Source organism: Teleopsis dalmanni, chromosome 2 (assembly GCF_002237135.1).
Source record: "Teleopsis dalmanni isolate 2A chromosome 2, ASM223713v2, whole genome shotgun sequence".
Taxonomy (NCBI): domain Eukaryota; kingdom Metazoa; phylum Arthropoda; class Insecta; order Diptera; family Diopsidae; genus Teleopsis; species Teleopsis dalmanni.
This window is the reverse complement of record NC_051847.1, coordinates 108,118,038-108,139,810: the sequence shown is the minus strand read 5'-3', so window position 1 is coordinate 108,139,810 and position 21,773 is coordinate 108,118,038. Positions and strand designations below refer to the sequence as shown.

Genomic DNA, 21,773 nt, shown 5'->3' with positions numbered 1-21,773 from the left:
TGTAGGACGTTATTCGGGACAAACCATGGGGCGTCGGCGCAGATACGTAGTATTTTTGATTGAAACCTCTGAATCATATCTAGATTTGACTTCGCTGCTATACCCCAGATGGGTATACGACGACTGTTTTTATTCAGTTAGTTTACTGATATCTTTTCCTTCACGTTTTCTTTATTATTCACCTCCAAGCCACACGCCGCCTTTTTGCGTGTGCTTAAAGGCTACGACACAATTAAAATGATAAAATAAATAAAGGCCATAATACAATGTACCTTAATTCTAGACAAATACTATTAACCTTAATTCTAAACATATCGCCGCCTTTGATGGCTCCAGCAGATATCAACATTCAGATGGAATAGGTGCCAATTTATGGATTGCTCGGCGAACCTCTCCATTCTTTGTTTTTACATCAGCAACTCGAACCCAACCTTTATCATCTCTTGTCACTTTCAGTACTCTCCCAATAAACCATTGCTTAGAAGGCAAATTTTCTTCTGCAATTAACACCATATCACCTTCATTAAGGTTCTTCTGCTTCTTAGTCCATTTGACTTTCTGTTGAAGTTCATGAAGATACTCCGCCGACCACCTTCTCCAAAATTGTTGTTGTATTTCCGAAATTCGTAGCCATCTATCTTTATGAGACCATTCTTCGCTATCCACAGTAGGTTCCACAGTAAGAACGCTTTCATCATTTGGGTCGTTAGACAAGGTTGTCAAAGGTCTTGAATTTAAAACTGCCTCTACTTCCGCAATCACTGTTGCCAGCTCTTCAAATGTAATATGCGATTGACCCAATATTCTAGCCAAATGATATTTTGCTGATTTTATAGCCGCTTCCCATAGTCCACCAAAGTAGGGAGATCTGGGTGGTATCTGATGAAATTCAATACTATTGGCAGTACAATATTTTGAAATCTTGCCCTGTACTTGTTGATCAAAAAACTTGCATTTCATTTCCTCGAGCTCTTTACGAGTACCCACAAAATTAGTGGCATTGTCGCAAAATAATTTTAAGCATAAGCCGCGTCGAGCTACAAATCTTTTTAATGAAGCCAGGAAAGCCTTTGCAGTCAAATCAGAGACCACCTCCATATGCACAGCTTTTGTGGCAAAACAAATAAAAACAGCAATATAGCTTTTTGTTGTTCTGTACCCACGAAGTAGATACGTTGTTGTAATAGGGCCGCAAAAGTCCACTCCAGTCACAGTGAATGGCCTCGCTACGGTGACTCTAGAAGGGGGTAAATCGCCCATAATCTGATTACTCAATTTTGGATGGCATCTAAAGCATTGTGGACAAATACCAGTAATTTTGCGTATTACTCCTCTAGCATGAAATATCCAAACTCGCTGCCTAACTATAGCCATAAGCGCTTGCGTACCAGCATGCAAATATTTGAAATGAAGAAATCGTACAAAACTGCAAACGATTTCTGAGTTATTCGGTAACAAAATTTGATGTTTAGCATCATATGGTAATGCAGCCTTCGCTGATCTCCCACCAACACGTAGTAGCGGAACACCATAAGTATCTTTTACAAAAATGCTCAGATTTTTATATTTACTGTTTGCTGGCAATTCTCTATTCTTCAATAGCAGCTCAATTTCTTCTTTGAAATAATGTTGTTGCACACAGTAGAATATACGCACTAGTGCTTCGTCTAATCTTTCAGTCATAGACTTAACGCTTCTTTGAAATCCAAGAAGATTGGCAAAAATTCTTTGTAATTTTTCAAAATCGCTGAATGTTTCAACCCACGTCACAAAAGAAGATTTCGAGTTATCCTCAGAGCATGCCTCATAAGGTATTTTTTTTTTCAAATAATTAACAGTCATTATCGTACTATTACGACTCCTTTCTTGGTCAGCATTAGTAGTCTTTCTAGACTTATTTGGTGGCCATTCACAACAATCTCTCTTCAAGAAAGAAGGACCTGCAAACCAAATAGAATAAGATAGTTCTTCTACATACGCACCTCTTGATATTATATCCGCTGGGTTAGGCTTTGAAGGAACATGCCGCCAAATACACGTTTTTGTCTGCTCTTGAATCAATAATACCCGGTTGGCAACAAATGTGTTTCAATTTGATGAGTGCTCGCTCAGCCAATCTAGCACAATTTCGGAATCCACCCATAAATAGGTCGCGTCAATAGAAATTGGAAAATTGGAATTGGTTTTTGTCACTAGTTTCGACAGCAATTCCGCAGCCAAAAGTTCCAACTTTGGTAAAGATAAAGTTTTTAATGGCGCTACTCTGGATTTAGCACTCCACAACTGCATTGTAACGTCGTTGTCCACACATATTGAGCGAATGTAAATACAACACCCGAAAGCTCTTTTTGATGCATCAGCAAATCCATGCATTTTAACTCTAGCAACTCGTTTTTCTGCCAAAACAAATCGAGGCACACTTATTTTCTTGACGTCTTTTAAATTTTCGCGGAATTCTATCCATTGACTATGTAAATTCATTGGTAGGGATTCATCCCAATTAGCCTTCAATATCTACAAATCTTGCATGAAAATCTTCGCCTTTACGATTAATGGGTTAATCAGCCCAAGGGGATCAAACAACTTAGATAGTTCCGACAACACTATTCTTTTTGTCACCGCTTTGGAGCGTATCTCCCACTGGAGCCCAGATGATACCAAGAGCTTTTGTTATTTCCTCATCATTCATCCGAAGAGTCTTTTCTTTATCAGCTTCAGGTACAAAATTAAGAAATTTTTCACTATTTGAAAACCACTTCCTTAACTTAAATTTTGATGAGTTTATTACTGCTGATACTTGATTATATATTTCAAAAATTTCATCTTCATCGTTTGATCCACTGATCAAATCATCTATATAAAAATCAGATAACACCTTTCTCGATCCAATCGGATATTTATCGATATAATCTTCACTTAACTGTTTTAACCATCTTGTAGCTAAATATGGGGCAGATGTTGTACCATAAGCAATGGTTCGCAAGCGATAGGCCTTTATGTTTTCGTTTGAGGAAGACCTCCACAAAATCGTTAGATAATTCGCATCATCATCAGTCATCCATGCTTGGCGATACATTTGTTACATCTGCCGTAATTGCATATTTGTAACATCTAAATCGTAGTATTATAGATAACAGGTCATCTTGAACCAGTGGTCCTTTCATCATTACCTCATTTAATGACAAGCCACTGTCAGTTTTACAGCTACAATCGAATACAACTCGAAGTTTCGTACTCGTGGAGTCTGGTCGTAGCACATACTGATGCGGTGCAAAATATTTTATCTTATCCATATCAGCTTCTTCAACGATCGTCATGTGACCTAAAGAGAGGTACTCATCCATAAATGCATTGTAAGCGTCTCGTGTAGAGCGATCTCTACTCAACCTATGCTCTAGTGACAGCAACCGTCGTTTGGCAGCATTACAGGAACCAAACAAATCACTCACTGTTGTTTTAAAAGGAATTTTCGTAATAAATCGGCCAGATCTATCTCTACGAATTGATTCACAGAAAATTTTCTCGCATTCCTCTTCTTCTTCGGTTAAAAAATTTGATTTAGTTGAAATCTGTTCTATTTTTCAGAATTTTTCAACCAATTGACTCAAGTTTTCATTCTCATTATGGTTGTGATTGACCAGCATATTATTTATTTTATGACTAGGTGCTAAACATTCTTCTAGTATGGATTTCTGTAGGGTTGGCAACCTTTCATTAAGATGAATTCGTCCAATCGACAACAAATCGAAGAAAATTTCCGCACCAATAAGAATATCTATACGCGCTGGCTTATTGAACATTGGATCAGCCATTTGAATATTTTTTGGTAAATTCCAGTCCGCAACATCGACATAACGATTAGGTTTGGAGCTTGTTATTTTCGGTAAAACATAAAATTGCAGACTGACTTCGAATTCATTTATTCTTGATTTGATGGTAGCCACAGTTTTTGTTTTAAAGCTAGTTACAACGTCTCCAACACAGCTAGCATCTAATTTACAAGACGTTTTTTTAATAACAGTTTTTGAGCAACTTTCTCACACATCAAATTTACTTGAGAGCCAGAATCTAATATGGCTCACATTTGGTGATATTTGCCAAACTTGTCCGCTACCATTACTGTTGCCACAAAAACCTCGTTTTCAGTCATTACGTTCATAACTGATGACTGAGCTGTCTCCTGTGTTGACGTAGATGGCCAATTTTTGCATCTTTGTTCATTTGGCTCCAAGATATAATCTTTATGTAAAAGTTGATGATGAGATAAATTACATTTCGAGCATTTAACAGCAAAGCATTCTTTTTGAAGGTGTCTCCTTTTCAAACATGTAAAACATACCTTTATTCTCCGTGCTACAATAAAGCATTCTTTTAACTTGCTACAATCTGCAATATCGTGGCCACTGCCATTGCAGACTTCACATAAAGGTTTTGTAACTGCAAGAGAGGTTGAGTAGTTGCGGTTATTTCTATACTCTTTTTGATAGTTTACAGCCTTTGAATTCACTTGATTAACTTTATGTTCCCTTGCATCAAGGTTCTCACATCGCCTCGTCAAAACCGCTGAACATTCATTCCAAGTTGACAGCTTCCTGTAATCCACTGATTCTTCCCATTTGACCTGCGAATCTTCGTCCACTCTTTCCATCACCAAATGAATTAACATGGCATTCGCTATATCTTTGTAATCACCTAATGATAGCATTGCATTCAAATGTGCATTCGCTGCATTTAATACATTTCTTAAATGAACTGCAGATAGTTTTGTTAATTTTGGGACAGCAAAGAGGGCTGTAATATGTTCCTCGAACATCAACGACTTTTTATCGAAGCATTCCTTCAATCGAACGAGTGCTTTGGGGTAATTGTCTTCTGTGACATCAAAATCGTCAATAACTGCCAGCGGCTTAGAGCCCAAGTGCTCTTTAAGTATCAAAAATCGTTCGCAGTCATCAAGCATTTCATCCTGGTTGATTAATTTATTAAACAAGGATATAAATTTCGGAAATTCGCTATACTTCCCTTCAAATTTCGGTTATTTTACTTCCCGCCGACTTCTTGGGCCCGGCAATAACGATGTTGTATTCGTTGCATTGACATCTACCAGTGATAGCTTTCTTTTTTTTGTAAACACATTATTTTTGCTTTCGTGGCCACAAATGCATCTTCAATTTCTGCTGTAATTGCTTCGCTTCGCACCTTGGTTTAGTTTGTCGATATCTGCTTGCACACTCAGAAACTGTTTGAAGTAATTTTTTGTCAAACTAAGCCTGCAGTTAAGTTCTTCTGTTGACAAACTTTTTTCAAAATCATTGATTTTATGCGAGTGATGTTGCCTTTGGTGCTGCCTCTCAACGCCTTCAAGTCCGCCGGTTTCTTAGACCCTTTCTGCACGCCTTCTTGCTCCCCGTCGCTGAGTTCGTGAATTTCTGAGTCTAACATTTTGCAATTATATTTTTTTTTCTGGATCACTATCCCTTTTCTGGATCACTATCCCTTTTATGGATCATTATCCCTTTTATGGATCACTATCCCTTTTATGGATCACTATCCCGGGTTTCGGCACCAATGTTTTTTTTCAGTTAGTTTACTGATATCTTTTCCTTCACGTTTTCTTTATTATTCACCTCCAAGCCACACGCAGCCTTTTTGCGTGGCTACGACACAATTAAAATGACAAAATAAATAAAGGCCATAATACAATGTACCTTAATTCTAAACAACGACCTTGTATAAAAGTATTTTATTTTGTAGCGATAATTTGGATTTAGGATTAAGTAGCCAGTAAAGTGAGCGTAGCTTTAGTCCTAACTGCTTTCGTTTTGTAAAGATGTGGTGATGCCAATTTAGACGACGATCAAAATGTACACCTAGGTATTTGGCGTTTTCAGCTTGCGGCAATTCACGGCCATTCAGTCTAACGGAAGGGCAGGTACCGTGGCGGAGTGTAAAAGTAGTTTGAACTGATTTGTTATCGTTCAATGTGCCAAATGTCTAGCCATGCGTTGACATCGTTCAGATTACTTTGCAAAAGTTGTGAAGCTACTACAGGATCTGCGTGTTTCGCCATCACTACAGTATCATCCGCAAATGTTGCAGTGTATGTTTTAGCGCTGAGTGGGAGATCTGCTGTGAACAGAGTATATAGAGTAGGACCCAACACACTTCCTTGGGGAACTCCAGCCTCCATTTGAAAAAGTTCAGTGTGACAGCTATTCATTTTAACCATAAAGTGCCGATCTAGTATATACGATTTTAAGACGGAGAAGTAGCAATGCGGGAGTTGTAACTTTAATTTGTAGAGAAGTCCAGTGTGCCATACTTTATCGAATGCTTGTGTTATGTCGATAAAGGCTGCTGTGCAGTATTCTTTATTTTCCAATGCAAGTCTTGCAAAGTTGTATACTCTATTTACTTGTTCAATAGTAGAGTGATGTTCGCGAAACCCGAATTGGTGGTTGGGAATCAGATATCTATTTTCGATAATTGGCTTTAGACGTTTTAGGAATACTCTCTCAAATACTTTTGACAACACAGGAAGTAAGCTGATCGGTCGACGGGCTTACCGGGCTTTGGAATTAATATAATTAAGCGACTTTCCATTGAGCTGGGTAGTGTTCACTGGTAAAAATTGCATTGAACAATTGGTTTATGAATTTAAAACCCACATCTGGTAGCTCATGTAGCACCCTTCCGGTTATCAGGTCATATCCTGGAGCTTTTCTGGTTTTAATGTTTTTTTTTATGACCCATTTTAATTCACGAGTCAAAGACTTAGGAATAGGAAAGTGTGATTGATGCGGTGTGTGGAGAAAAGCCTCAACTTCAAACTCTTTCAGATTATTTGTAGAGCAGCGTGGCTTAAAGACTTTTCCAAGGTGTGCTGCAAAAGTTTTCGCTTTATCAGCATCAGTTTTAGCCCATTGCCCATTACTCATCTTTATTTTTGGTATATGCGATTGTAACGAACGGATTCGTCGTTTTAATTTTGCTGAGGTATTACTCAGTCGCGGTCCGGGTCGTTGCAATAAATTTGTTTTATTGACTAGTTCGAAGCTGGTAAACCAATGAGTGGAAAGTAAAAGACCATTTGTTTTTATTATTTTAAAATTTTATTTATTAAAAGTTTTCTTAAATAACTTATTCTAGTCTTGATTCTACTCAGTAAGTTTTACCCAAAGACGTCAGAACATCAAAGGGTTTTTTTTCCAAATCTACGTAATTAGTTTCTAGCCAAAGACGTCAAAACATCAAAGGCGTTATACGATCTACTCACAAGTTTCTACGAATTTATTTAGCCTTAGCGTCGAAACACTATAGGCTTCTAAAAGTGGACTTAGCGCTGGAGTAGCGATCTACTCACTTCGGTGTGCCGGTGCTAAGTGATCTTTCATATAAAATCTCCGCTATTTATATACGACACTTTGCTTTGCTTAATTGCACGCACAACCGCACAAGTATAATTCGCTGTCAGCTTTGTTATGCTTGTCGTGTGTGCGTATGTTCGCGGTTGGCTTTGTTTTGCTTGTCGTGTGTGCGTGTGTTCGCGGTTGGCTTTGTTTTGCTTGTCGTGTGTGCGTGTGTTCGCGGTTGGCTTTGTTTTGCGTGTCGTTTGTGCGTATGTTCGCGGTTGGCTTTGTTTATTTGTTTCAAATATATAAATCGAGTTTTATCCAGATGATTTTTAGTAAAAAATAATAAGTTTTATGTAGGGCGGAATTTGTACAAAATTCCGTCCTTACATTTCCCTCCATCTTCGGGGAATTTGAACTGGACTACTTCGTTGAATGGTTTCGTGTCCGCTTTCTAGGATTCCTAAAAACTTTGAGGAATTCATCTTGATGTGTACTGGTGTAATCCTGCTCACGTGGTACATCTGGACTTGATTTTCGACTCTGTGTGAGTTAAATTCGCGACGTGGTACATCTGGACTCTGACTTTTCGACTCTGTGATGAGTTTTAAACTTCGCTGACGCGGTACATCTGGACTCTGACTTTTCGACTCTGTGATGAGTTTTAAACTTCGCTGACGCGGTACATCTGGACTCTGACTTTTCGACTCTGTGATGAGTTTTAAACTTCGCTGACGCGGTACTTCTGGACTCTGACTTTTCGACTCTGTGATGAGTTTTGAATTTCGCTGACGCGGTACATCTGGACTCTGACTTTTCGACTCTGGGATGAGTTTTAAACTTCGCTGACGCGGTACATCTGGACTCTGACTTTTCGACTCTGTGTTGAGTTTTAAACTTCGCTGACGCGGTACATCTGCACTCTGACTTTTCGACTCTGTGATGAGTTTTAAACTTCGCTGACGCGGTACTTCTGGACTCTGACTTTTCGACTCTGTGATGAGTTTTAAACTTCGCTGACGCGGTACATCTAGGCTCTGATTTTTCGACTCTGTGATGAGTTTTGAATTTCGCAGATGTGGTACATCTGGACTCTGACTTTTCGACTCTGTGATGAGTTTTAAACTTCGCTGACGCAGTATTTCTGGACTCTGACTTTTCGACTCTGTGATGAGTTTTAAATTTCGTAGACGTGGTACATCTGGACTCTGACGTTTCGACTCGGTGATGAGTTTTAAATTCTTCTGACGCTGTACATCTGGACTCTGACTTTTCGACTCTGTGTTGAGTTTTGAACTTCGCTGACGCGGTGGTACTAAGCACCTACAAGGTGTCTGCTCTTGTGGATTTTCTTGCTGGGCTTTTAAATAATCTCGAGGTTGTACGCGTTGTGTCGTTATGCTTGACTTTGGTAGTGATGCTGAAGTCACATTTCTAGTTATAAATGCTGTTGCTTGCTTAGCGATTGATTGGTTCTGAGGCTGATTACTTGGTTTCTGATGAGGAATGGATGACTCAGAGTTTGGACTATGAATAACGTTATCCCGTTCAGGCATATTGGGTATGCTTCTCATTGTATTTTGTAGCACCATTACTTGAGGGGACTCGACTACCATGCGTCCTACGTTCACTTCTCGAACACGTTGACGACTCACTTTATCCTGTTCTGTACTTAGTTCTTCGAAGTCATCGGCAAGTGTTGTTAATTCATTTAGGCTTGTAAACTCTGAACGTTTAATGTACATCCGGTAGTCTGCCTTCATGTTTCGATACACCCGCTCCAGTTGCGAATCTGGATCCATGCCAGTGTGTCGCATTAAATTTATAATGTCAAGTGAGTAATCCTTGAATCTTTCGTTTGTCTTTTGTAGTCGTGTTCGTACCTCATTTTCTAATTTTTCGAAATATCTACATGATATGAAGAATTTTAAGAAATCTTCCTTGAAGCTTAACCAGAGGGGCCAAGGTTTCTGGTTGTTGCGGTACCATCTTAATGCTTTATCTTCAAAGGGTATTGGCATCATCTTGGGAATTAGATTAACATCGATACTGTACATAGCCGCCAGTTCCTCTATGTGATCGATGAAACCTAGTGGATCCTTACCACCGTCATATTTACAGGACCACTTCTGTACCTCTTCAACCATCTGAAGGTAGGAGCGCACTGGAGGATTTATTGAACTTCCACATGTTCCTGGTATTCCTCTTGATCCCACCGACATTGTTCCTTGTTGTGATATTTGTTAATATTTTATCCTCTGGATCTTAAATTTCCATTCGAGCCTTGACCACTGTGATTTGACCAATCAGGTCCCTGGAAATTCTTTTTCTTTCCACTTGGAATACTATCGAACACTAGTCCCTGCTCGGGCGCCAATTGTAACGACACGGATTCGTCGTTTTAATTTTGCTGAGATATTACTCAGTCGCGGTCCGGGTCGTTGCAATAAATTTGTTTTATTGACTAGTTCGAAGCTGGTAAACCAATGAGTGGAAAGTAAAAGACCGTTTGTTTTTATTATTTTAAAATTTTATTTATTAAAAGTTTTCTTAAATAACTTATTCTAGTCTTGATTCTACTCAGTAAGTTTTATCCAAAGACGTCAGAACATCAAAGGGTTTTTTCCAAATCTACGTAATTAGTTTCTAGCCAAAGACGTCAAAACATCAAAGGCGTTTATAAAATCTATTCAATAATTTCAGATAACTTCTTGTTGTAAAGTGAGTTTCACTAATAAGCATAACATCAATGTTTTTGTCAAGAAGAAAAGTCTTAATTTCGCAAATATGTTGGGTCAGCCCGTTAGCGTTCCAGATAGCTATCTTTAGACTACTCATTATTTGGATGTATTAGCGACAAATGTGGTTAGGAGGTTGAGCATAGAGCTCATTTGTTCCATAACCGTTTTGAGCATTGATTTAAGCTCAGGAAAATCGTTTTGCTGAGCTGAGTTTACGTGCTCTTGAGTGTTTATATTGTTAGATTTAACAACATTTGCATACGTTTGGCTTGTTACATTCAATTTGGTGTTCTGAAGGATATATGATATTATTCGAACAATACGACGAAATGACGAAAAATCATCAATAATTTTATTGAATATATGTTCATCGATACCACTGTTGCTACATTTCAAGACTGTAGGTTTACGTTGTTCAAGGTCTTTTGCTAGAAGTTCAGTTGTCAATGTTTCTTTTGGCCATTCTGCTAATGGAAGCGACAAAAACTTTGGTCCACAAAACCAAATCGAATCCTTCAGCTCGCGTGCTTGACAGCCTCGAGATACTGTATCAGCTGGGTTTTGCTTACTTGGGACGTAACTCCACGTAGTGCCGCGCGAATAGTCTTGTAGTTCAGAAACACGGTTAGCTACAAAACAATTTAAAGTTGACGAATGCATCTTCATCCAATGTAACACTATTTTAGAATCTGTCCAAAAAAAGATTCCATTAATAAATGGTAATACTTTTGGTTTTATTTTGTTCCAAGTTTTACAAAGAAGTACGGCAGCGCATAATACTAAACGAGGCAGCGATACTGCTTTGATCGGCGCAACTTTTGATTTTGATATTAACAACGAGGATTTGTAAAAGCCATTATGATTTGACCGAATATATATACAACATCCGAATGCTCGTTGAGAAGCATCGGCAAATCCGTGTACCTGACTGTAGCAAGCTGATGATGTTAAAACATAACTTGGTACTTCAATGTGGTTAAGATATTCCAAATCAGATTGAATTTGTATCCATGATTGGTTTAGAATTGAAGGCAATGGATCATCCCAACCCAGTTGATGAATCCATAATTCCTGTATCAAGATTTTACACCGTATAACAATAGGACTCAATAGTCCCAAAAGATCAAAAATTCGAGCAACAACTGATAAAATAGTACGTTTGGTCGCAGCCTTTGACTCTTGTTGCTTATATTGAAAGCAAAAAACGTCATCTGGTGGCCTCCACGCCAAACCGATAGTTTTGGTAATATCATCTTCGTTTAAAAGAATTTGGTATTCGTCACTTGAGTTTACCCAATTTTTGTGGTTGGAGCTCCATTTTGCCAATTGTAATCCTGCATTTGCTGCTATCTTAGTCACTTGTGATACTTTGATGCAAAGCTCCTCAATTGTGTCTGCTCCCGTTAGCAAGTCATCAACATACAAGTCATTGCTCAAAACTGAAGCTCCAATTGGCATCTCCTTCTGATACGCATTTGCAAGGTAAGTCAGGCTTCTGATGGCCAGAAATGGTGCTGCTGACATTCCGTAAGTTACTGTGTTGAGCTGAAAAAGTTGCAGAGGTTCATTAACAGTATTTCTCCAAATAACTAATTGAAAATTACGATCTCTTGGATCAACTACAAACTGTCGATACATTTTTGATATATCCGCAGTCAGTGCATAGCGATGTAAACGAAATGTCAATAATGTCAAAATAAGATCCTGCTGAATTGTAGGTCCCACCATTAAGATTTCATTAAGTGATCGACCCGTTGATGTGCGTGCAGATGCATCAAATACGACGCGTAATTTTGTTGTGGTACTTTGAGGCCGCAATATGCAATGATGAGGTATTATATAGTGCGGTGTGATATTGTCAAAGTTGTCGACACGACTCATATGACCTAACATCAAATATTCTTGCATGAACTTAACATAATCCTCTTTGAGAGTCTGCTGACGCTCTAATCGACGCTCAAGTGAAAGGAATCTTCGTTTCGCCATTTCAAATGATTCACCTAAGACTTCTGGAGACTCTTTAAATGGTAATCGAACTTGTATTTGGCCATTGCTTGTAATTGTGATATTTTCTACAAAATGTTTCTCACAATCCAACTCCTCCTTAGAGTAATTAATTTTTTGATCGCTTTCTAATTCTTCAATTTTCCAAAATTTTTGTAACATTGAACCTATATTAGACGACTGAATGTAGTTACAAGTGAGTGCCCGGACAGTAGGCGTATTTTTATATAGTCCTCCAATGATCCACCCTAATTCGGTATTTAATAAACATGGAAGGCTGGTGCCTTACGAAATTTTCCCATCTAATATTAATTCAAAAAATCCCTGCGTACTTATTAATAAGTCAATTTGTTGTGGTTTAAAAACTAATGGATCAGCTAAAACAAAGCCTTCAGGAAAATTCCACGATGTTGTGTCTATCAACTGCTCTGGATGGTTCAATGAGATACGTTTAGTGACAGCGAATTGCGATGACAATTCAAATTTTGATATTCGAGATTTTATAGTTGCAGTTATTGAATGGCCAATTTGTGTTCTAACATCACCAATGCCTGACACTTCCTGGTTTATTCGCTCAAATGGTAATTGAAGTTGCTTTGCCATCTTTTCAGTGATAAAATTTATCTCTGAACAAGAGTCTAGTAATGCTCGTATAGGTTGGTATAAACCGTATTTATCCTTAATAAGTACTACAGCTGTGGGAATCAATGATCGTTGTTTTGTACGCGATACTAGAGAAATTGATGGAGATTGCAGAAAATTTAGTTGTCCAGGTGGACTGTCTAACAAATTTGGTCTCACATTTTGCTCGACGGGTTTGAATTTATGCAAACACGTATGATGTATACCATTGCATATTCGACAGCGAGCTGTGGATTGACAATTTTTAACGACGTACCCTTTGCGTAGACAATTTAAGCAAACAGAAAGATCTCTTACGAATTTAAATTTGTCGTTAAAAGTCAGTGCTACAAACGATGGACATGATCCTAGGCTGTGGTCTCCTCCATTACACTTCATACAATTGATTTTGGTGTTAACAAATGTGATCAATTTTCTGTTAAAAGAATTATTTTTGGTATCATTTACTCCATCATTATTGCATCTTCTCGAATTGCTTTCCAGAAATTGACATCTTCGGCTCAAAAGTGTGTAGCAACTTTCCCAAGATGGCAATGACTCAAAATCTTGATGAGAATCATAAAAAATTTTAGTTTCGTTATCCACCTTAGACAATACTAGATGGATAATTATGGCGTTCAGAATGTCTGCTTCCGAACCCAACGATAGCAGTGAACCGAATAAAGCTGACACTGTATCTACAATATGCCTGAGTGTGTTGAATCGCCCTTAGTCATATCTTTAATAAAAAAAAAGGGAATTAATATGTTCCATAAAAATTAAGACCTTTTTGTCGTATCTCAATTGTAATTGCGTTAGAGCCTTTGTATAATTTTCCTCGGTTATTTGAAATGGTTGTACTACGCTCAACGCCGCACCCGAAAGACAACTTAAAAAATAATTAAATTTATTAATTGTTGTTATCGACGGATCGTTGTGAATTAAATTTGTAAACGCAGAGAAAAAGCGTTTATATTCGCTTTATTTACCATCAAATCTTGGCAATTTCAATGCTGACAAACGACTATGATGTGAGGAGTTGTTTAAAATCGACGAATTCAATACACTTGATTTATGTATCGGCTTTATTTTTTGATTGTTGATTGTGGACACAAAAAGTGATTTTATGCTGACATATATGTCCTCTAATTTGCTACTCTTATCATCATCCGGACATGGGCCCTGTTTCACAAACACTTTTCACTTTTCACTTTGCAAAACTTATGAGTGACTTTTTTTTTGCAAACTAAAAGTGAAAAGCGTTGCACCAAAGACAACATAATTTACTTTGCACTTTGCAAATAAAAATTTCACTGCAAAGTCTTTGCATAAAATGCAAAGCAAAGCGTTGCACCAAAAAATTAGATCACTTTCATTTTGTATTGGTTTTTGAAAGCATTTCGATTCTGTATGTATACTTGTTTTTTGTTTGTTTGATATTTTGATGCTATGAGTACATGATTTATGCATAGTATGTACTTATGAGTTTAATTTTTGTTTAAAATAAAAGTTTTTAAAATAATATTTTATTTCAATAAACTTTATTATTATAATTTGTAATATTTGATAATTTTAGTACAATTATATGTTATACATTAATACAAAACACAAAATTTTTGTAAATGATTTTTGTTATTGACATTGAATCGTAAATAAAGAAGTTGTGTGTATTCATATATATTGTGTATATCCATTAAAAGCATTTTTATGCTTTTAATTTTTTTTGCAGTTTGAAAAGTTATAAAAAAAGAATTTAAATGTAAAGAGTATGAGTATGAGTTGTTTTAACAACAATTATATTGAAAAACAAAGTTAACAAATATAATAAGTTGCTTTTATATAAAAATTTAGTTGAAAATCTGTCATTATTATTTATTTTTAAAATATTATAAGTTATTAAAGTATTGTTTTCTTGTCGCTGTGCATTATCCTAATACAAAAGAAACCTACGCATAAAGGGCCTAAATTACTGATTTTATTTAGAATATTTCTCTCAATTTATACAAAATTACCTTAAAACTAACTTAACTAATTTTACTATCAACGTTAAAATAATATGTCTGTTATCACTAATTTTAGTGGACTGTATTATTTTTAATTACATTTCAAAAAAGATTCAAAAAACGACGGAAGTCCAGGCACTTGTGATTTTTTCTTCTATAGTCTTTAGAAATATATTTTTATTATCATAATTAGATACGGATAATTAGATATTTAAAAATATTACAATGTTAGCTATTATAGGATATTTTTTACCCATGTTTTTTCTTAGTTCATAATTCCGAGAATTTGAACTATAATAGACTTATAATAATAATAAACTGTTCATTAAAATAAATAAGTGTTCATGCTTAAACAATAATTCACATAAAATATTTATAATAAATGTATTATAAATTTTTTTTAGAAACTGAACTCTTTAATTCACAATTTCAAAGTATTGTCCGGTAATATATCCCTTTAATTATTGCAACTAAATTTATTTCAAAAACAGCAATAATATTTGCTTAAACTAATTTTCTATTTCTATTTTTTTAAAACTATTTTTATTTATTTATTAATGATTTCTTTCATTTTACGCATTAAAATAAATCACTTTGCAAAATTTGCAAAGTGAATTAATCATTTGCAGTTTTTTTGTAAAGTTTTGCAGTTTACTTTTGCAAAGCGCAAAGTAAAAAGTGTTGGTGCAACAGAAAGTGCAAAGAAACCAGTTTTTTGTCAAATATTTCACTTTTCTTTTCATACTTTACTTTTCATCGAAAAGTACATCGGTGCAACCAAAGAGTATATACACATAGAGTGTGCATGTCGAACAAAATATCAGTCACAAAAATTTTGTTCTACTGGTTTTTTAAAAAACCAGGAATTACTCAATATTTGAGTCGTTTTACAAAATGTGTGCAAAGAGATTGAATTTTCATTGATGTGTGCACATTATCACACTCAACCGCTCTTTTGGTTATAAATATGCTCTTTTGGATATAAAAACATATGTATATACATATATACATTTTATATTATGTTTGTTTTCTTTAAATTTCATTGCGTGAACTCACATCACACTCTCTTTCAAGTTCATGTTCATGTTCATGATAGTGTAAATAGGCCCAATAACTTACAATTTATAAATTTGAATGAGACTTCACAAGTTTATTAAATTAAAACACTTTTAATATTTAAATTGCTATTGCCGAGGTTTTTTGACTTTCTTAGCGTATGTATATGATATTAATAACTGAATTTATAAATTATAAGTCACCATTTATATATGGTGCAATTTTTTACCTAAATATGTTGTTTTTTAAAAACCTTTACAATAAATAATAAGCAATAAAATAACTTAATAATAAAAAACGTCATCTGGTGGCCTCCACGCCAAACCGATAGTTTTGGTAATATCATCTTCGTTTAAAAGAATTTGGTATTCGTCACTTGAGTTTACCCAATTTTTGTGGTTGGAGCTCCATTTTGCCAATTGTAATCCTGCATTTACTGCTATCTTAGTCACTTGTGATACTTTGATGCAAAGCTCCTCAATTGTGTCTGCTCCCGTTAGCAAGTCATCAACATACAAGTCATTGCTCAAAACTGAAGCTCCAATTGGCATCTCCTTCTGATACGCATTTGCAAGGTAAGTCAGGCTTCTGATGGCCAGAAATGGTGCTGCTGACATTCCGTAAGTTACTGTGTTGAGCTGAAAAAGTTGCAGAGGTTCATTAACAGTATTTCTCCAAATAACTAATTGAAAATTACGATCTCTTGGATCAACTACAAACTGTCGATACATTTTTGATATATCCGCAGTCAGTGCATAGCGATGTAAACGAAATGTCAATAATGTCAAAATAAGATCCTGCTGAATTGTAGGTCCCACCATTAAGATTTCATTAAGTGATCGACCCGATGATGTGCGTGCAGATGCATCAAATACGACGCGCAATTTTGTTGTGGTACTTTGAGGCCGCAATATGCAATGATGAGATATTATATAGTGCGGTGTGATATTATCAAAGTTGTCGACACGACTCATATGACCTAACATCAAATATTCTTGCATGAACTTAACATAATCCTCTTTGAGAGTCTGCTGACGCTCTAATCGACGCTCAAGTGAAAGGAATCTTCGTTTCGCCATTTCAAATGATTCACCTAAGACTTCTGGAGACTCTTTAAATGGTAATCGAACTTGTATTTGGCCATTGCTTGTAATTGTGATATTTTCTACAAAATGTTTCTCACAATCCAACTCCTCCTTAGAGTAATTAATTTTTTGATCGCTTTCTAATTCTTCAATTTTCCAAAATTTTTGTAACATTGAACCTATATTAGACGACTGAATGTAGTTACAAGTGAGTGCCCGGACAGTAGGCGTATTTTTATATAGTCCTCCAATGATCCACCCTAATTCGGTATTTAATAAACATGGAAGGCTGGTGCCTTACGAAATTTTCCCATCTAATATTAATTCAAAAAATCCCTGCGTACTTATTAATAAGTCAATTTGTTGTGGTTTAAAAACTAATGGATCAGCTAAAACAAAGCCTTCAGGAAAATTCCACGATGTTGTGTCTATCAACTGCTCTGGATGGTTCAATGAGATACGTTTAGTGACAGCGAATTGCGATGACAATTCAAATTTTGATATTCGAGATTTTATAGTTGCAGTTATTGAATGGCCAATTTGTGTTCTAACATCACCAATGCCTGACACTTCCTGGTTTATTCGCTCAAATGGTAATTGAAGTTGCTTTGCCATCTTTTCAGTGATAAAATTTATCTCTGAACAAGAGTCTAGTAATGCTCGTATAGGTTGGTATAAACCGTATTTATCCTTAATAAGTACTACAGCTGTGGGAATCAATGATCGTTGTTTTGTACGCGATACTAGAGAAATTGATGGAGATTGCAGAAAATTTAGTTGTCCAGGTGGACTGTCTAACAAATTTGGTCTCACATTTTGCTCGACGGGTTTGAATTTATGCAAACACGTATGATGTATACCATTGCATATTCGACAGCGAGCTGTGGATTGACAATTTTTAACGACGTACCCTTTGCGTAGACAATTTAAGCAAACAGAAAGATCTCTTACGAATTTAAATTTGTCGTTAAAAGTCAGTGCTACAAACGATGGACATGATCCTAGGCTGTGGTCTCCTCCATTACACTTCATACAATTGATTTTGGTGTTAACAAATGTGATCAATTTTCTGTTAAAAGAATTATTTTTGGTATCATTTACTCCATCATTATTGCATCTTTTCGAATTGCTTTCCAGAAATTGACATCTTCGGCTCAAAAGTGTGTAGCAACTTTCCCAAGATGGCAATGACTCAAAATCTTGATGAGAATCATAAAAAATTTTAGTTTCGTTATCCACCTTAGACAATACTAGATGGATAATTATGGCGTTCAGAATGTCTGCTTCCGAACCCAACGATAGCAGTGAACCGAATAAAGCTGACACTGTATCTACAATATGCCTGAGTGTGTTGAATCGCCCTTAGTCATATCTTTAATAAAAAAAAAGGGAATTAATATGTTCCATAAAAATTAAGACCTTTTTGTCGTATCTCAATTGTAATTGCGTTAGAGCCTTTGTATAATTTTCCTCGGTTATTTGAAATGGTTGTACTACGCTCAACGCCGCACCCGAAAGACAACTTAAAAAATAATTAAATTTATTAATTGTTGTTATCGACGGATCGTTGTGAATTAAATTTGTAAACGCAGAGAAAAAGCGTTTATATTCGCTTTATTTACCATCAAATCTTGGCAATTTCAATGCTGACAAACGACTATGATGTGAGGAGTTGTTTAAAATCGACGAATTCAATACACTTGATTTATGTATCGGCTTTATTTTTTGATTGTTGATTGTGGACACAAAAAGTGATTTTATGCTGACATATATGTCCTCTAATTTGCTACTCTTATCATCATCCGGACATGGGCCCTGTTTCACAAACACTTTTCACTTTTCACTTTGCAAAACTTATGAGTGACTTTTTTTTTGCAAACTAAAAGTGAAAAGCGTTGCACCAAAGACAACATAATTTACTTTGCACTTTGCAAATAAAAATTTCACTGCAAAGTCTTTGCATAAAATGCAAAGCAAAGCGTTGCACCAAAAAATTAGATCACTTTCATTTTGTATTGGTTTTTGAAAGCATTTCGATTCTGTATGTATACTTGTTTTTTGTTTGTTTGATATTTTGATGCTATGAGTACATGATTTATGCATAGTATGTACTTATGAGTTTAATTTTTGTTTAAAATAAAAGTTTTTAAAATAATATTTTATTTCAATAAACTTTATTATTATAATTTGTAATATTTGATAATTTTAGTACAATTATATGTTATACATTAATACAAAACACAAAATTTTTGTAAATGATTTTTGTTATTGACATTGAATCGTAAATAAAGAAGTTGTGTGTATTCATATATATTGTGTATATCCATTAAAAGCATTTTTATGCTTTTAATTTTTTTTGCAGTTTGAAAAGTTATAAAAAAAGAATTTAAATGTAAAGAGTATGAGTATGAGTTGTTTTAACAACAATTATATTGAAAAACAAAGTTAACAAATATAATAAGTTGCTTTTATATAAAAATTTAGTTGAAAATCTGTCATTATTATTTATTTTTAAAATATTATAAGTTATTAAAGTATTGTTTTCTTGTCGCTGTGCATTATCCTAATACAAAAGAAACCTACGCATAAAGGGCCTAAATTACTGATTTTATTTAGAATATTTCTCTCAATTTATACAAAATTACCTTAAAACTAACTTAACTAATTTTACTATCAACGTTAAAATAATATGTCTGTTATCACTAATTTTAGTGGACTGTATTATTTTTAATTACATTTCAAAAAAGATTCAAAAAACGACGGAAGTCCAGGCACTTGTGATTTTTTCTTCTATAGTCTTTAGAAATATATTTTTATTATCATAATTAGATACGGATAATTAGATATTTAAAAATATTACAATGTTAGCTATTATAGGATATTTTTTACCCATGTTTTTTCTTAGTTCATAATTCCGAGAATTTGAACTATAATAGACTTATAATAATAATAAACTGTTCATTAAAATAAATAAGTGTTCATGCTTAAACAATAATTCACATAAAATATTTATAATAAATGTATTATAAATTTTTTTTAGAAACTGAACTCTTTAATTCACAATTTCAAAGTATTGTCCGGTAATATATCCCTTTAATTATTGCAACTAAATTTATTTCAAAAACAGCAATAATATTTGCTTAAACTAATTTTCTATTTCTATTTTTTTAAAACTATTTTTATTTATTTATTAATGATTTCTTTCATTTTACGCATTAAAATAAATCACTTTGCAAAATTTGCAAAGTGAATTAATCATTTGCAGTTTTTTTGTAAAGTTTTGCAGTTTACTTTTGCAAAGCGCAAAGTAAAAAGTGTTGGTGCAACAGAAAGTGCAAAGAAACCAGTTTTTTGTCAAATATTTCACTTTTCTTTTCATACTTTACTTTTCATCGAAAAGTACATCGGTGCAACCAAAGAGTATATACACATAGAGTGTGCATGTCGAACAAAATATCAGTCACAAAAATTTTGTTCTACTGGTTTTTTAAAAAACCAGGAATTACTCAATATTTGAGTCGTTTTACAAAATGTGTGCAAAGAGATTGAATTTTCATTGATGTGTGCACATTATCACACTCAACCGCTCTTTTGGTTATAAATATGCTCTTTTGGATATAAAAACATATGTATATACATATATACATTTTATATTATGTTTGTTTTCTTTAAATTTCATTGCGTGAACTCACATCACACTCTCTTTCAAGTTCATGTTCATGTTCATGATAGTGTAAATAGGCCCAATAACTTACAATTTATAAATTTGAATGAGACTTCACAAGTTTATTAAATTAAAACACTTTTAATATTTAAATTGCTATTGCCGAGGTTTTTTGACTTTCTTAGCGTATGTATATGATATTAATAACTGAATTTATAAATTATAAGTCACCATTTATATATGGTGCAATTTTTTACCTAAATATGTTGTTTTTTAAAAACCTTTACAATAAATAATAAGCAATAAAATAACTTAATAATAAAAAACGTCATCTGGTGGCCTCCACGCCAAACCGATAGTTTTGGTAATATCATCTTCGTTTAAAAGAATTTGGTATTCGTCACTTGAGTTTACCCAATTTTTGTGGTTGGAGCTCCATTTTGCCAATTGTAATCCTGCATTTACTGCTATCTTAGTCACTTGTGATACTTTGATGCAAAGCTCCTCAATTGTGTCTGCTCCCGTTAGCAAGTCATCAACATACAAGTCATTGCTCAAAACTGAAGCTCCAATTGGCATCTCCTTCTGATACGCATTTGCAAGGTAAGTCAGGCTTCTGATGGCCAGAAATGGTGCTGCTGACATTCCGTAAGTTACTGTGTTGAGCTGAAAAAGTTGCAGAGGTTCATTAACAGTATTTCTCCAAATAACTAATTGAAAATTACGATCTCTTGGATCAACTACAAACTGTCGATACATTTTTGATATATCCGCAGTCAGTGCATAGCGATGTAAACGAAATGTCAATAATGTCAAAATAAGATCCTGCTGAATTGTAGGTCCCACCATTAAGATTTCATTAAGTGATCGACCCGATGATGTGCGTGCAGATGCATCAAATACGACGCGCAATTTTGTTGTGGTACTTTGAGGCCGCAATATGCAATGATGAGGTATTATATAGTGCGGTGTGATATTATCAAAGTTGTCGACACGACTCATATGACCTAACATCAAATATTCTTGCATGAACTTAACATAATCCTCTTTGAGAGTCTGCTGACGCTCTAATCGACGCTCAAGTGAAAGGAATCTTCGTTTCGCCATTTCAAATGATTCACCTAAGACTTCTGGAGACTCTTTAAATGGTAATCGAACTTGTATTTGGCCATTGCTTGTAATTGTGATATTTTCTACAAAATGTTTCTCACAATCCAACTCCTCCTTAGAGTAATTAATTTTTTGAT

The 21,773-nt window shown here is 35.0% G+C and overlaps 4 protein-coding genes across 4 annotated transcripts; all 4 read right to left on the bottom strand.

Annotated features, from left to right (window-relative positions):
• Positions 1-342: 342 nt before the first annotated feature.
• Positions 343-1,842, bottom strand: LOC119675379. Its single transcript, XM_038086577.1, has one exon. It carries the CDS (start codon positions 1,840-1,842, stop codon positions 343-345), a length of 1,500 nt encoding a protein of 499 aa, XP_037942505.1.
• An 8,347-nt stretch (positions 1,843-10,189) lies between these two features.
• Positions 10,190-12,079, bottom strand: LOC119675378. The gene has a single exon (XM_038086576.1). The coding sequence runs from the start codon at positions 12,077-12,079 to the stop codon at positions 10,190-10,192; it is 1,890 nt and encodes a 629-aa protein (XP_037942504.1).
• A 3,982-nt stretch (positions 12,080-16,061) lies between these two features.
• Positions 16,062-16,856, bottom strand: LOC119675377. The gene has a single exon (XM_038086574.1). The coding sequence runs from the start codon at positions 16,854-16,856 to the stop codon at positions 16,062-16,064; it is 795 nt and encodes a 264-aa protein (XP_037942502.1).
• A 3,982-nt stretch (positions 16,857-20,838) lies between these two features.
• LOC119675376 lies at positions 20,839-21,633 on the bottom strand. The gene has a single exon (XM_038086573.1). It carries the CDS (start codon positions 21,631-21,633, stop codon positions 20,839-20,841), a length of 795 nt encoding a protein of 264 aa, XP_037942501.1.
• Between the last annotated feature and the right edge of the window lie 140 nt (positions 21,634-21,773).

Excerpts from the sequence above, each read along its gene's own strand:
- LOC119675379 (XM_038086577.1), bottom strand. The coding sequence starts at position 1,842 with ATGACTGTTAATTATTTGAAAAAAAAAATACCTTATGAGGCATGCTCT.
- LOC119675378 (XM_038086576.1), bottom strand. The coding sequence starts at position 12,079 with ATGGCGAAACGAAGATTCCTTTCACTTGAGCGTCGATTAGAGCGTCAG.
- LOC119675377 (XM_038086574.1), bottom strand. The coding sequence starts at position 16,856 with ATGGCGAAACGAAGATTCCTTTCACTTGAGCGTCGATTAGAGCGTCAG.
- LOC119675376 (XM_038086573.1), bottom strand. The coding sequence starts at position 21,633 with ATGGCGAAACGAAGATTCCTTTCACTTGAGCGTCGATTAGAGCGTCAG.